The following is a 14,326-nucleotide window of genomic DNA, read 5'->3' as shown; positions in this document are numbered from 1 at the left end:
TATTCGAGACAGTGTTCACCTTCACCATATTTGAGACAGTGTTCACTTCCATAATATTTGAGATAATGTTCACCTTCATCAGATTTGAGACAATGTTCACTTCCATCATATTTGAGACAATGTTCACTTCCATCATATTTGAGACAATGTTCACCTTCATTATATTTGAGACTATGCTCACTTCTATCATATTTGAGACAATGTTCACTTCCATAAGATTTGAGACAATGTTCACCTCCATCATATTTGCGACAATGTTCACTTCCATAAGATTTGAGACCGTGTTCACCTTCCATCATATTTGAGACACTTTTCACCTCGGTCCTGTATTAGACATTGCTAACACAGCAGTATCTAACCGTTTTGTACATTTGTGCAATATATCATGATTTTCAGAAAATATTTTCTAAGTGAGATCATATGTAAAAGGTGATGATTACTTACACTGTACATTTCAATTAAGGAACATTTCATTCAAGGAAATATTACATATTTCTGTGGTGGCAATTCTTATTGTCGTTGTTTTAGAAACAATATATAGGATGTAAATACATGCATTTTTTTAAATAGTTCTTCTCTGTTGACGTACCCGTTAAAGGTGAAAGTGCTGTTATGTTTGACAAATTATTTCAGGTTGATATACCTACAAAACCTGAAAGCGCTGTTATTTGTGAGGAATAAATTCGCGTTGACCTACCCCATAAACCTAAACGAGGCGTTATTTTCGACGAATTAAGTCAGGTCGACCTATCCCAAGATTCCGCAGGCGCTGTTAATTTTGACTAAAGAGTTCAGATAGACCCACACCAAAATTTTGAAAGTGCTGTTGTTTGCCATAGTATTTTAGGTACACCTATCTCCAAAACCTGAAATCACCGTTATTTGCCATAAATTATTTCAGGCTGACCTACCTCAGTAAGCTGAAAGAGCCTTTATTTTTAGCAAATTCTGGCAGACCTACCCCATAAACCCGAATGAGTGGTTGGTTTTGACAAGGTAATTCAGGTAGTCGAACCCCATAAATCCTGAAAGCGCTGCTATTTTTAACAAATTATTTCAGATAGACCTACCGCCAAAACCTGAAGGCGCTGTTATGCTGGACGCAATATTTCACGTAGACCAACCTCATTAAGCTGAAAGAGCGGTTCTTTTTTCTTAAGCAATTCAGGTAAACCAACCCTAAAATCCTGAAAGCGCTGTTATGTTTTACGAATGAATTCAGGTAGACCTACTTCATTAAGCTGAGAGAGCCGTAATTTTTGGCAAATTCTAGCAGACCTACCCCATAAACCCGAACGAGCGGTTGTTTTTGACGATGTAATTCCGGTAGACGAACCCAATAAATCCTGGAGGCGCTGTTATTTTTAGCAAATTGTTTCAGATAGACCTACCGCCAAAGCCTGAAGGCGCTGTTATATTGGACGTAGACCTACCTCGTTAAGCTGAAAGAGTGCTTCTTTTTTTACGAAGTATTTCTGGTAGACCAACCCCAAAATCCTGAAAGCGCTGTTATTTTTGACGAATAAAGTCAGGTAGACCTACTTCATTAAGCTGAAAGAGTCATTTATATATGACGAATTATTTAAAGCAGAAATAACCCAATAAACCTGAAAGTGCTGTTAGTTTGGAGAAATATAATTCAGATAGACATACCCAAAAACAAACGAAAGTATTGATATTTTTCGTGAATTAATATAGATAGACCTACTAGAAAAGTCTGTTATATTTGACGAGAAAATTCAGGTAGACCTCCCCACAAATGTGAACGCGCTGGATTTGTTTGATGAGTTAATTCAGGAAGGTCTATTCCAAAAACCTTGAAGACTTTATTTTTGATGAATGAAGTCAGGTTGACCTACTAGAAAAACCTTAAATAACTATTACCTTAGACAAATGAATTCAGGCAGACCAACCATAAAAACACGAAAAAGCTGTTACTTGTGACCAATTAATTCAGGTAGATCTAACAGAAAAATCTGAAAGCGTTTTTATTTTTGACGAATTCATTTAGGTAGACCTACCTCCAAAACCTGAAAGCGCTGTTATTCGTCACGAATTAGGTCAGGTAGATCTACCAGGAAGAACTGAAAGCGGTGCTATTGTTGACGAATTAATTCAGGTGGACCCACCCCACCAATCTGAAATCGCTTTTATATTTGGCGAATTCATTCAGGAAGACCTACATCAAAAACCTAAGGGCTCTGTTATTGACGAACAACGTTCGGTAGACTTACTCTAAAAATCTGAAAGCGTTGATATTTTTGACAAATTGATGTAGACCTACCTCCAAAACCTGACAACGCCGTTCACTTTGACGAATTGATTCATGTAGACCCAACAAAAGGTCGAGTAGATATCACACAAGTTTGGTCACTCCTAACAAGCGACGAGTGATTTTCGCCCTGGTATGCATGAATAATTATTTTTTATCTGTACTGTAAGTTGATCTGGCTGATAAAAGATCCACACATAGCAAGGCTTGAAATTTCAATTGAAAAAGTGGCTCAATTATAGGAAAGTGCAAAGTATTTTTCGGACACAATACTTCGATTGAGAACTAAGAATTTGATTGCATGGTCTTCCTGGAAAAAGTAATGACCAGATCTAGTGCAGTATTTATAATAAAAATAGCTAAAGTTAACTTGAGTAACTTTTTTCAAACGTATTTTAAATATTAGTAACCATCTTCGTTTCGTTTGCCAAATCTATTTTGAGTTTTAAATGTCACCGCATATTACGAATAACCATATTTAATAGGTTTCACGCTGTGGACAAAATGTAGGCGCTGTTTTAGAGCAATGTTGAGAAGAGTTTTATTTAATAAAATTTAAGGACCTTCACACAAACTTTGTGTGTATGTCTGTCTATTTCTATGCAAACTAGTGCGCATATAGGTAGAGTTATTCAAATTGTAAATTTTCATTCACGTTTCAATTATGAACATATAAAACGCATTAAAATGGCAATATGGGAGGACATATATTTATAAAATATTCTTTGACGTGATTTGCATGCATAAATAGTCGTATCATCACTGTTGCCATACATTATTTAAAGTACTGCATTTTACTGCATTCGATGCTATCTTGCATATTTACCAGACCGTTATTTTTCTTCATCTTTTTTCCACACGCAAGAATTTTTATTATAATGACAGAATTACAGCGTGTGATTTGGATTTTTATTATAATGACAGAATGACATTGTGTGATTTGGATTTTTATTATAATGACAGAATTACAGTGTGTGATTTGGATTTTTATTATAATGGCAGAATTACAGTGTGTAATTTCGATATTTATTATAATGAGAGAATTACAGTGTGTGATTTGGATTTTTATTACAATGACAGAATTACAATATGTGATTTGGATTTTTATTATAATGATAGAATTACAGAGTATACATGATCTGTATATTAACTTAAAGAGAAAACCAACGATGAAAATCCGAATTTCTTTTTCAGCATATATTTAAAAAAAAGTATCTCAGTATTTGATGTATTTGTCTAACGTCAGGAAGAAACTCAACCAATCGTTTGCTTAGGTTTTTATGTTTTATGGGACTTCCTCGTTGTTTCTTAGCAATGACGAATACAGAAAAGGTTCAATTTATACTTGCTTGATATACACTGGCGTCAATTTTTAAATTAAAATTTTGAATATTAACTCATGTTTAAAGTAAACGTTCTCAGTGAAATGAAAAGCTTATTGATCACAGCTCATTCGTATGTATATATTGGTATTTTCATTGGACCTTTCTTGATAAAATACGTATTGATAATATAATTGGAATTTATAAAAAAAAGATACAGATTGCAAATGTTACTGGGTGTACTAATAGTCAAAATAAATGAAATCGTGTGAAATCAATGTTATACGTGCACATACCATTCTATTTTTCAGTTAGGAATAGTTTATCCCGTTACCGTTTCACACTCTCTGACTGAATGTAAGATGAATGAAATGGTGTGCATCTCATTATTGATTTGATTCTTAAGCTATACTGCTGTCTCATGATATAGAATCTGAATTTAATTTAATCTCCATGCACAATACACGTCAGTGGTGCATAATTTGCACAAACAAATTGATATTGTCTAGACTCGGGCACCAACGGAATAAATACAGATTTGCATTAATATATATTAATATATATATATATATATATATATATATATATATATATATATATATATATATATATAAGGTGTCCCGCCCACCTTTCTAAATACTAGATACAAAATTAAATTAAAAGCGTGTTGAAAAAAAAACAAATAACATTGATTCTCAAGCAAATTAGTACAATATTCAAATAATGTTGAACTATATGCAAATAAAAAAACTTAAACTTTCTGCGTCGCGAAATATACCAGTGTGATGGATGTTTTATCTGATTTACACTATTGAGAAAATTGATTGAGAAAAACGGAAATGGAATGTCTACACAAGCGTATATTGTTATACCTTTCATGTACGATCGTGTGTCAGCAAAAGCATCTCTCTCTCTCTCTCTCTCTGGCTCATGGTTCCTATTCAAAACAAGGTTCGACAATTATTGAAACGAAGGATAACAGTCTTCAACAACGAATGCATTGCACCAAGCTGGTGTCGATGAATTGCGCAGGTAGAAAATTCATTACTGATAAGGACCCACATACACCTTACAGTACCTCACTATCTTCCATCTGAAGGATACCAGTAGATATTTCTCCTGGTGGTTATGTGGTCTGAGGCGCCTGCCTTTACATATTACTGATATCTCAGTTATGTCCGCGTGAGTTAGAGACTCTACTCGACCAATGTGAGTGTGTGAGAAAGCATGACAGTGGCTTCCCGTTGGTCGACGAATTTTATCGGGGTCTTCTCCGGTTCTTCCTTCACCAATTGTACCAGCAGCCATGTATAGCCTATCATGTGCTAAACATTAGCGTTAAATCTACACAATCAATGAATGATAATATACTTGCTACAGGTTCCCCTCCCAAAATAGCCCCCAACCCAAAATAGCCCCCCTCCCCATAAATATCAGAAAGCAAAATATAGGCTTTTGTTCGAAGTATTTTGAGTGCAATTATAGAAGACTAAAATAAGTAAAGGCGGTAGGAGTTTAACCTGATGCAAAAAAATAGCATTGGATCTATTGTATTAGCCCTTATTAGAAGAAAATTGTGGTTCGATTGCGATTATCTATAACGTTTCAAATCCGCGTTATTTTGCATTTATTCCTACTCACCGTGAGCGCTAAGAAAATGAAAGTGGGAAGAAAGGTATATGCAACATTCATATCAACGCCCGTAAACTTGTATGGGATGGAGGAATTAGTATGCACCATTTGTCGCAAACGCAGTTCGATGAGGACCGATACGTGACAGATTTACAAGAGAGCAAATTATTTTCATTTTCAATTTGCAAGCGAGTGATTCATATGCTTAGTATTTTGTATTCAGTAAATACATCCTACAGCAATATTTTTGTATTCAGTAAATACACGATACAGCAATATTTTACGTTTGTCAGCGAACGAAAACATGTTTTTATCTCTATCATTGGCTAGAATCTCTGTGACAAATGATTTATAAAGAGCGATAGTGAACAGGTCTCCATAAGTTTTAAAGACGTACACTACAACAGAGATGGAGATTTTCGCATTTTTCGTTTTGATCATGATGGCAACATTGCAAACAACGTTCTGCACTACTTTAACAAGTAATACGAGGAACTTTTACGTTATAGTCAATATGTGTCGGTGCATAAAATATTACCAGCATCTGTGATACTATGATTCAAATACATATGAACATATCTTAATGTATGTTTCCTAAAAATAATAGCATTTTGAGGCGGAAAGCAATTTACCTATATAAAAATCAATTTTTTAGTCAATGATTTTGAAGTAAAAAAGATAATTATAACAGAAATTTATTTAACTCTTACCTCTGTGACACATGCTTCACTACGAAATTGTGGGATTATATTAACTAGTTTTTTTACGATTTCATCTACTCTCTTAAAAGAAGGTACAATTACGCTTTCCAGCTGTAGGTAAAGCACGAAACGTTATGCTTTGATATCAAACACAAATATTAATTCTGTGCTTGTCTGATGTTTTTAATAGGATCAAAATTTGAAATCATTCATGGAAGATTCGTATTATTTTCTTATATTAGAATGCATTGCTATTTGTTATCAATTTTTTCAGAGTCTGAAGGTATTTGAATGGAATTTAGATAAAAAAGTAAGTATAAAAGAGGTTTAAGACTTTACTAAACATTTCACTCTGAGACAAATATTTATTGAAAGTAATCCATTGTCTAAAGTCCTGCTTATATGCCATGATATTGTTGGTTACAATGTGTGGTATTATTCTCTTTCTTATCTATTTATTTGAAACATATCGTACATGTTGTTCGTGTAAACGAAATACGACGACACCTTATTGTTTTACAGGGTGTGTTAAAACCTGCGTTGGCCAAAGTGATGGAAATTACCAACACTGTTCTGACTGTCAGCACTATGTGGCCTGCAGTAATGGATACAAGTACATAATGCCTTGCCCGTCCAATCTTGTCTGGGATGATGTGAAGAGGAGGTGTGAATGGACGTCACCTACGTGTAATGCAACAACGCCTTCAAGAATCATATTAAGACCACGGCAACGTAAGGTCTTATCAAATACTCTAATGAAACTTGTAATGCCTTTTACGCAGTTTAGAAGTAAGGTATTTGCCATTCTCATTCTGGAGACTGAAAGCCACTATTTATCATAAAGTTGAATATATCACTTTATAGTTCGTGGCTTAGCATTAAGAAAGACTGGACACGATCTTATTTCGATTAAGAAAGACTGGACACGATCTTATTTCGATTAAGAAAGACTGGACACGATTTTATTTTGATTAAGAAAGACTGGATACGATCTTATTTCGATAATCTCCTTTGATTGCTAGGTTATTGATGTATAAAGATATTTTTTCGATATCGAAGTGAACATAGTTTGCAAAATGATATCTGTCTACGAACAACTCCTTGTGAACTAGGTCAATTTACTTTTCTCGTCATATTCTTGCTGTTAGAAGAGACCGTCAATGCACTTTTCAATCAAACGTTGGGCACGTAATCATATTCCATACCAACAAACGTAATTCCTTCAATATAAAATCAAAGTCTGAAACGTTGATATATGCCATCTTGATTATATGCAAACCATTCAGTGAATACTCTGGACCATGATTTCTAAGCTTGAAGGCCTTCGTCTTTAGTACACAGACTACTGTGTATGTGAAATGGATCTTAAAGACCGAATGTTACATATACTGCCTAGAAAATATATTATGGTTGGGCTATGAATTCTCTAATGATATGACGATGCAAATAACAAATGGATGTTTTAAAACAATCGTTCCTCACCTTCATAAACGATTTTCTGTTCTCGCAATGACATATTATATGTTAGTCGTATTTTCACGTCTCTTTCATTTTACGTCTATCATGTACTAATGAGGTTTGCAACATGGAGATGCAACTACATCCGATTCGTGTTACCAGTTGTGCCGATGATACGTTTCTTTCAGTCATCGAATAAGCACACAGACTTATACGAATACAAACTATGTCCAGCCTTTGAGAGTCTGATATTTACAGCAATAGTACATTTTTAAAAATCTTTACTTAAATCTACTGCATATTGTTTTCAACAGTCCTCAGTCCATTGTTACTTAATGACGATCTTTTAACATCGTATTATCTTTGTCTAAGTTCAAAATTGATTTTAGTGACATAGCAAGGTTCAAAATTGATCTCATTGACACAGCTAAGTTCAAAATTGATCTCATTGACACAGCTAAGTTAAAATTGATCTCAGTGACACAGCTAAGTTTGAGACTAACCTGCTTCTCACAAAGTTAATGCATTTAAGGCTAGCTATTCCACAAGAATGATATTAAAATATGTCTTGCATATGGCACACAGCAGTCTGCCCCTTTGATACGTTGTATCAGGTTATTATACATGTTGTATATGATTAGGTTTCATGTCTTGTTATATATTTGGAATATACGTTTTCACGGTAGGATATGCTCTTTGCGAAATGTTTAACCGATTCGTATAGCACTGTATTACAATACAAATATTAGGTATATTTTTGGTTGACACTCAGCGCTGTTGGTAGTTTCGTATCATAGCGTTCAATATGTTACTTACTATTATCTGAACACGAATTTTAAATTGAATAGTATAAGCACGATTGCAGATTCTAGACACGTGTATTACAATTAAAAACATACATGTACTATTCACAATGATATCCAACTCCAACTAATGCTAAGTGGGTTGATATACGGTTTTCAAGACGTCCCCGATCATGAAGGCAAGAAAACAGTTTCAGCAATTTGCAAAGCACGCAAAGCTATATTCTAGAAAGATAAATTATTGATAAAATTTAAATGTAAAATCCAATTAAAGCAGTACGTTGCTACCTTAGACACTTTCAGCATTTTGTACCTTTATAACAATCTATAAAAGTATCAAGGCCTTAACATTTAGTGCAAACACGATTTTAAACGTATAGACAAGCTTGCATATGTTTTGCCATTCTATCAGCACAATAACTTACACGTGTTAAGCAATAGATCACCGGCTTTAGTTTTATCTTTAGTTGCTACAATTATTTCCTATTATATTTTTTCCTTTTTTAAATTTTCTTTACGCGAATTACCGGATGCAATTAACTTTGTGTGACAGATTAAGACTTTTCTTCGTATTTGCAGGATGCGTGGAGTCCTGTGTTCGTCAAAGCGATGGAAACTACCAACACTGTTCAGACTGCCACCAGTATGTGGCCTGTAGTAATGAACGCAATTATATTATGCCTTGCCCCTCCAATCTTGCCTGGGATGACGTGAAGAAAAGATGTGAATGGACATCATCCACATGTAATGAAACATCATATACAAGTAACGCGACATCAATATTGAATTCAACATCTGGTAAGGAATAACTTTACTAGTATGTTATGCGATTTATATGCATCAAAATTATATTAAGCTACGCAAAGCTTTTTTCAAACTAGGTAGGTGGATTTATGGTTAGGTAGGACTTTCAGTGGTTTACCTTACATGAATTTATTGAGACATTTTGTTCCAGCTTTTGCTAAGCACTTAATTGTACGTAACATAAAAAATCTTGTTAAGTTGTGATAGGATGCTATGTACGATAAAATAAGAACTAAAAACATTTGCTTACAGTTAAGCTCTATTGCTTGGAACGGTTTCTGTGCATACTTACTTTCTAACATTGTTTCAAGGTACTAAGATCTGGACCTTCAGTCTAACTATTATTTTGGTGGTGCAATCAAGGGTAAAACTGGCGTACGGTTGAGAAAATGCATTTAATAACGAAACTTGATGTATTCAATAAGCACAATGAGGTCACTTTGCGAGAACGAACGATCCTATTTTGTTCCTATTTACAGAGTGTGTACAGTCCTGTGTTGGCCGAAGCGATGGAAACTACCAACATTGTTCAGACTGCCGTCAGTATGTGGCCTGCAGTAATGGTTACAAATACGCAATGCCTTGCCCCTCAAACCTTGTCTGGGATGACGTTAAGAAAAGATGTGAATGGAATTCATCCACATGTAATGAACGAACAACTGAAACCAACGCAACGTTAATTGATTCAGCCTCTGGTAGGGAATATCTTATATGAAATACTTATACGGCACTTATATAGCACTGTTTTACTATTTAAAACTGAGTTATATATTCAGTTGACAAACAAATTTTGTGGCATCTTATTAATCACAGGCTTTCATAAGTAGCTTAATAAGTTTCTATGGAGGGTACAATATTATTAACTAGATACGATTTTATGTTCATAAATTGAATTTTACTTCCATCATTATTTAACTGGAAACTTTTATTACCAATAATGACGTGCATGTAATTTGTACAAAATGGTTCTCAGATGCGAGAAACGTGTATGTTGCTGGCTAAATTGTCTGAATTCCGACATCTAATACTCACTCTTCCAAGGTATTTTTGCGCAGAAATTGTCGATGGACATAATTATATGCTATGGAAGAAAATATATATTTTTATACTCAGGTACAATGATGCTAATGGTAAAATAAAAAAAATAAAATTCCTATTACTTTTACATTCATGATATGTTCTTTTTGTTACTTTTTCAGTGATTTGCCCCACTGTGACAACTTTTTAAAATCTTAATTTTTTCAACTTAAGTTTAAAGCACAATTTAAAGTGAAAATCATGTTTAAGATCGGTTTGATGCCGAAAAAGTTATTTTTTGTCAAGGGTATCCATTTTTCAATCACGTGATTAAATGAATATTTATGAACTTCATGCATGATTAGATTGAGTCATTAAGCAGTGTTGGCTAATATATGTGCTTATCGTCTTTCATACAATACACTTTGTGACTAGTCGAGGCTATATAGTATTTCCATTTACAGACTGTGTAGAGTCCTGTGTTCGTCAGCGCGATGGAAACTACCAACATTGCTCAGACTGCCACCAGTATGTTGCCTGCAGTAATGAATACGATTACATCATGCCTTGTCCAGCCAATCTTGTCTGGGATGACGGGAAGAAAAGGTGTGAATGGACATCTAACACGTGCAATGGAACATTGCCTGAGAGTAACAAAACAGAAATAGTTGATGTACCATCTGGTAAGGAAAACATATTACGAATGCTCATGTGGTAATTATAACACCCATTTGACTATATCAATATTAAATGTATGTATTCGACAAACAAGTAATATGTGCATCATATTTGTAATCATTTTGAACCCGTTGCTATCCAAAATCTCCTGAGTGTATGATCAACATTTTCAGTATTCGAGTTTATGTTTATAAATGAAATATCTGAATCTGATTAAAGACTTTTGAAACAGTTATTACCATATAATTTGTAAACCAATATTTAGCGATTCAGTGTTTTCGACCAACCTAAACTGATTGACGTTTTACTTAGAACATTCTCTACTTCATAAAACCTCGAAAACTTGTTTCAGCCATTGTTGACGCATAAATTTGAGAGTATAACGAAACAAAATTGAAAATTATAATTCGATTATTTAAAGTTAAAGGGTAGCATTGTATACACATTTCAGTGCATTGTTATTCATAACAATCTTTGAAGGCATCGCGGTCTTCACTGTAGATGCAAATAAGATTCTAAAGGCAGAAACAAGCCTAAAACAGCATTTATGCTCAGAAAATAAATTTATGGAAGAAAATGTATGTTCCTAAATGCAATCGATAATGTAAATAAACATGAGTGAAACAGTAGAGCAACGGGTATAAAATTGTATCTAATTATTGCAAATATTAGCTATTTTTCGGTTTCGTCTCCTCTTTCGTATTTTATTTCGAATCACATGAGCCAATGATAAGTTATCTTTATGTGTGACAACGAAAGACAACAATCTTACTCCTATCTAAGTATGTGCGAATACCCATTTGTTATATTAGTCAAGTTGGTACATTATTGACTTTAGATACTCTCAGTTGCATGTCGTAAGGTAGGCATTTGTTTCGATATTGGTGAATCGCACACACGTCTGGTAGAGAAAGAAATTTTCTAAGCCATTGATTGCATAGTAGTTATGATAAAGTCTAAACTGTAAAACCGAATTACCCGGAACTCATTTTTATTGTTGCTTTGATGCTTTATGACCATTTTGCGAAGTCACCACGTATTCACCTCAAAACTGAATCATATATTAAAGGTAACACCAAGTGTAAAACTGTTTTGTTGCTTAGAAAATGCATATATTAAAGGTTACCACGCTAAAAAGCAATAGTAAATAAACTTTCATTTTTATGTAGTAGTTCACGGCCTTCATAAGTTATTTCCATTGCTAAAAGTGGATGGTTATATTATATCTTCTTACCATCTTCATAGTTGTGAACGAGAAGCACTAAATGCAGTGTATAACAGATCTTATTCCAATTTACAGGTTGTGTTAACTCTTGTGTTGGCCATCGCGATGGAAACTACCAACACTGCTCAGACTGTCACCGGTATGTTGCCTGCAGTAATGGATACGATTACATTATGCCTTGTCCTTCCAACCTTGTATGGGATGACGCGAAGAAAAGGTGTGAATGGACGTCATTCACATGTAACCTAACAACGCATGAAAGTAGTACACCATCCGGTAAGGATTAACTTTCATGAAATTCTCACACAGAATTGATAATGATGCTGCATAATTTCAATATGAATTATATATGACTAACATTTCAAAGCACGTAGGGCTTGTTATTTATTAGAATTATTAGCTGTAGCTGAATATTGTCTTTTCCGTGTATGGCTAACTTTGGCTGGAAGGATTATTTTCATCATTACAAATAAATGAACGTTTATTACCATTAAAGATGTACGTAACCTTTTAAAAATGAGATCCTGCTATGGACTACTCTTTAAAAAACCAACTAAGTAGATTAAATACCCAGTTCAGCTCTCATTTTTGCATAAGGTTCGGAAGACATTTTTCACATCTGTTGCCAAAAAGAAGCATTTTTTAAGTATGTGCTAGTCTGAAATTCATAATAAAAATATTTTTTGTTATCCTATTACACTTTATACATTCTTTGGGTCTTTGCTACTTTATGAAGATCTTTCAAAGTCCCAAAGCCTTGGCCTTATGTCAAAATGAGATTTTAAATGTAAAATCAAATTTCAGAGAATGTTACTGATGAGAAATTGATTTAGTTAAAGAAAGTAAATTGATTTAACAATCATGAGATTAAAGCATCTTATATTAAACTATACTATACTAAGACCGTCTATGTTGTAAATTTGTTGGAAATATTAACTGCAATCTGTTTCGTATCATCTTGTAACGAGAATAACTGGAAATAATGACGGTAACATTTCCGATTTACAGGATGTGTCGAGTCCTGTGTTGACAGAAGGGATGGAAACTACCAGTGCTGCTCAGACTGTCACCATTATGTGGCTTGTAGTAACGGATACAAGTACATCATGCCTTGTCCCTCCAATCTTGTCTGGGATGATGATAAGAAAAGGTGTGAATGGGCATCACGCACATGCCGATAGCCAAAGGAATGTAAACATCGATATAGATTTATACATATCGTCGTTAGTACCAGTGTTTGAGATGAAAATAGCATCTGTTGTGCTGTATTTGATGGACCAGAAAGGGGAAATATTATCTATACCAACTTAGATATTTGTTCAGTTAGAGATGCAAATAACTAGGGTTTAACAACAGTAACATTATCTAAAATGATATTGAAGTATTTCGAAAGTATTGCTAGAAGCAATACATGAGTACAATTTGCTCTTTGTTATGATTCCTTCTAAACTTTGCTTGTTTGCTCTTTTGAAAACATAGATGCATTCTACATTTAGGGCAAACATGTTTATTCTCATCTAGAGTCGATGTTGACAGATTCATAAGTCTCTTTTATTGCTTCAACATAGTGAAGGTTTGCTTTAACTCTTCTTATGGCTATCATCGCTCGTATCCTCAAACACATTTTCAATTGTAAACGTTAATACTAAAATGGTCTTGGCCGTTTTCATTGCATACAAACTCTCAGTTGTAAATTGTATTTGTCTGGGGGAAGCTTATTTAGGATCTTGCCAATTTTCGAGTCTAAAATCCAACACTATCACTGTAATTCTAACTTGAAAATGCATTCTTACTTTTTACATTTATGATAACGTCACTGAGTACATAGTCTATTTTACATGCAAGCGTATCATTACGAAAAGATTACAAAAGTTAAGTGTCGAATAGTTATGCTTCAAAATGAAAATTTAATACAAAGTAACTGATTTTTAATTTTTTTTTAATCATCTCTACATGTCATGCATACCTTTACAACAAGATGAATAGAACTTTAAAAACATTCTCAGTCTTATTTCTTATTTATCGAAGTTTGATAAAACTTTCTTTTGTCCATTGGTGTATCTTGTGTAAGCCCTGGCAAATTATGCATATTTTCTGTGTCTCTTTTACATATGGTATCATACATACATAGGCTACAACACGTACTTGATCATACATCCATCCATCCATGCATCCATCCATGCATGCATGCATGCATGCATGCATACACGCACGCACGCATACATGCATACATACACACATACATACATACATACACTGCAACACGTACCTGATTACACATACATACATACATACATTCATAAATATATACATCCACTGCAACACGTACTTGATTATACATACATACGTACATACATACATACATACATACATACATACATACGTACGTACGTACATACGTGCGTGCGTGCGTG

At 34.1% G+C, this 14,326-nt stretch overlaps 1 protein-coding gene across 1 annotated transcript; it reads left to right on the top strand.

Moving 5' to 3' along the window:
* The first annotated feature begins 5,551 nt into the window (after nt 1–5,551).
* Nucleotides 5,552–13,911, top strand: LOC149792845 (chondroitin proteoglycan 2-like). The gene is made up of 7 exons (XM_089966615.1): nt 5,552–5,708; nt 6,450–6,659; nt 8,768–8,986; nt 9,472–9,687; nt 10,474–10,692; nt 11,988–12,188; nt 12,921–13,911. Exons 1-7 carry the CDS (start codon nt 5,636–5,638, stop codon nt 13,091–13,093), a joined length of 1,311 nt encoding a protein of 436 aa, XP_089822741.1. The 5' UTR covers nt 5,552–5,635; the 3' UTR covers nt 13,094–13,911.
* Nucleotides 13,912–14,326: the final 415 nt, after the last annotated feature.

This window comes from Sinohyriopsis cumingii, chromosome 8 (assembly GCF_028554795.1).
Source record: "Sinohyriopsis cumingii isolate HCF-2022 chromosome 8, ASM2855479v2, whole genome shotgun sequence".
NCBI classification, from domain to species: Eukaryota; Metazoa; Mollusca; class Bivalvia; order Unionida; family Unionidae; genus Sinohyriopsis; species Sinohyriopsis cumingii.
The sequence above is the reverse complement of the archived record's forward strand: the minus strand, read 5'-3'. Positions and strand labels throughout refer to the sequence as shown.

What these genes read in the sequence shown, in the direction of transcription:
- LOC149792845 (XM_089966615.1), top strand. Translation starts at nt 5,636, where the DNA reads ATGGAGATTTTCGCATTTTTCGTTTTGATCATGATGGCAACATTGCAA. An exon ending in GTTCTGCACTACTTTAACAA is followed by an intron (nt 5,709 to 6,449) that starts GTAATACGAGGA and finishes ATTGTTTTACAG; the next exon opens with GGTGTGTTAAAACCTGCGTT. An exon ending in TGAAAGTAGTACACCATCCG is followed by an intron (nt 12,189 to 12,920) that starts GTAAGGATTAAC and finishes TCCGATTTACAG; the next exon opens with GATGTGTCGAGTCCTGTGTT.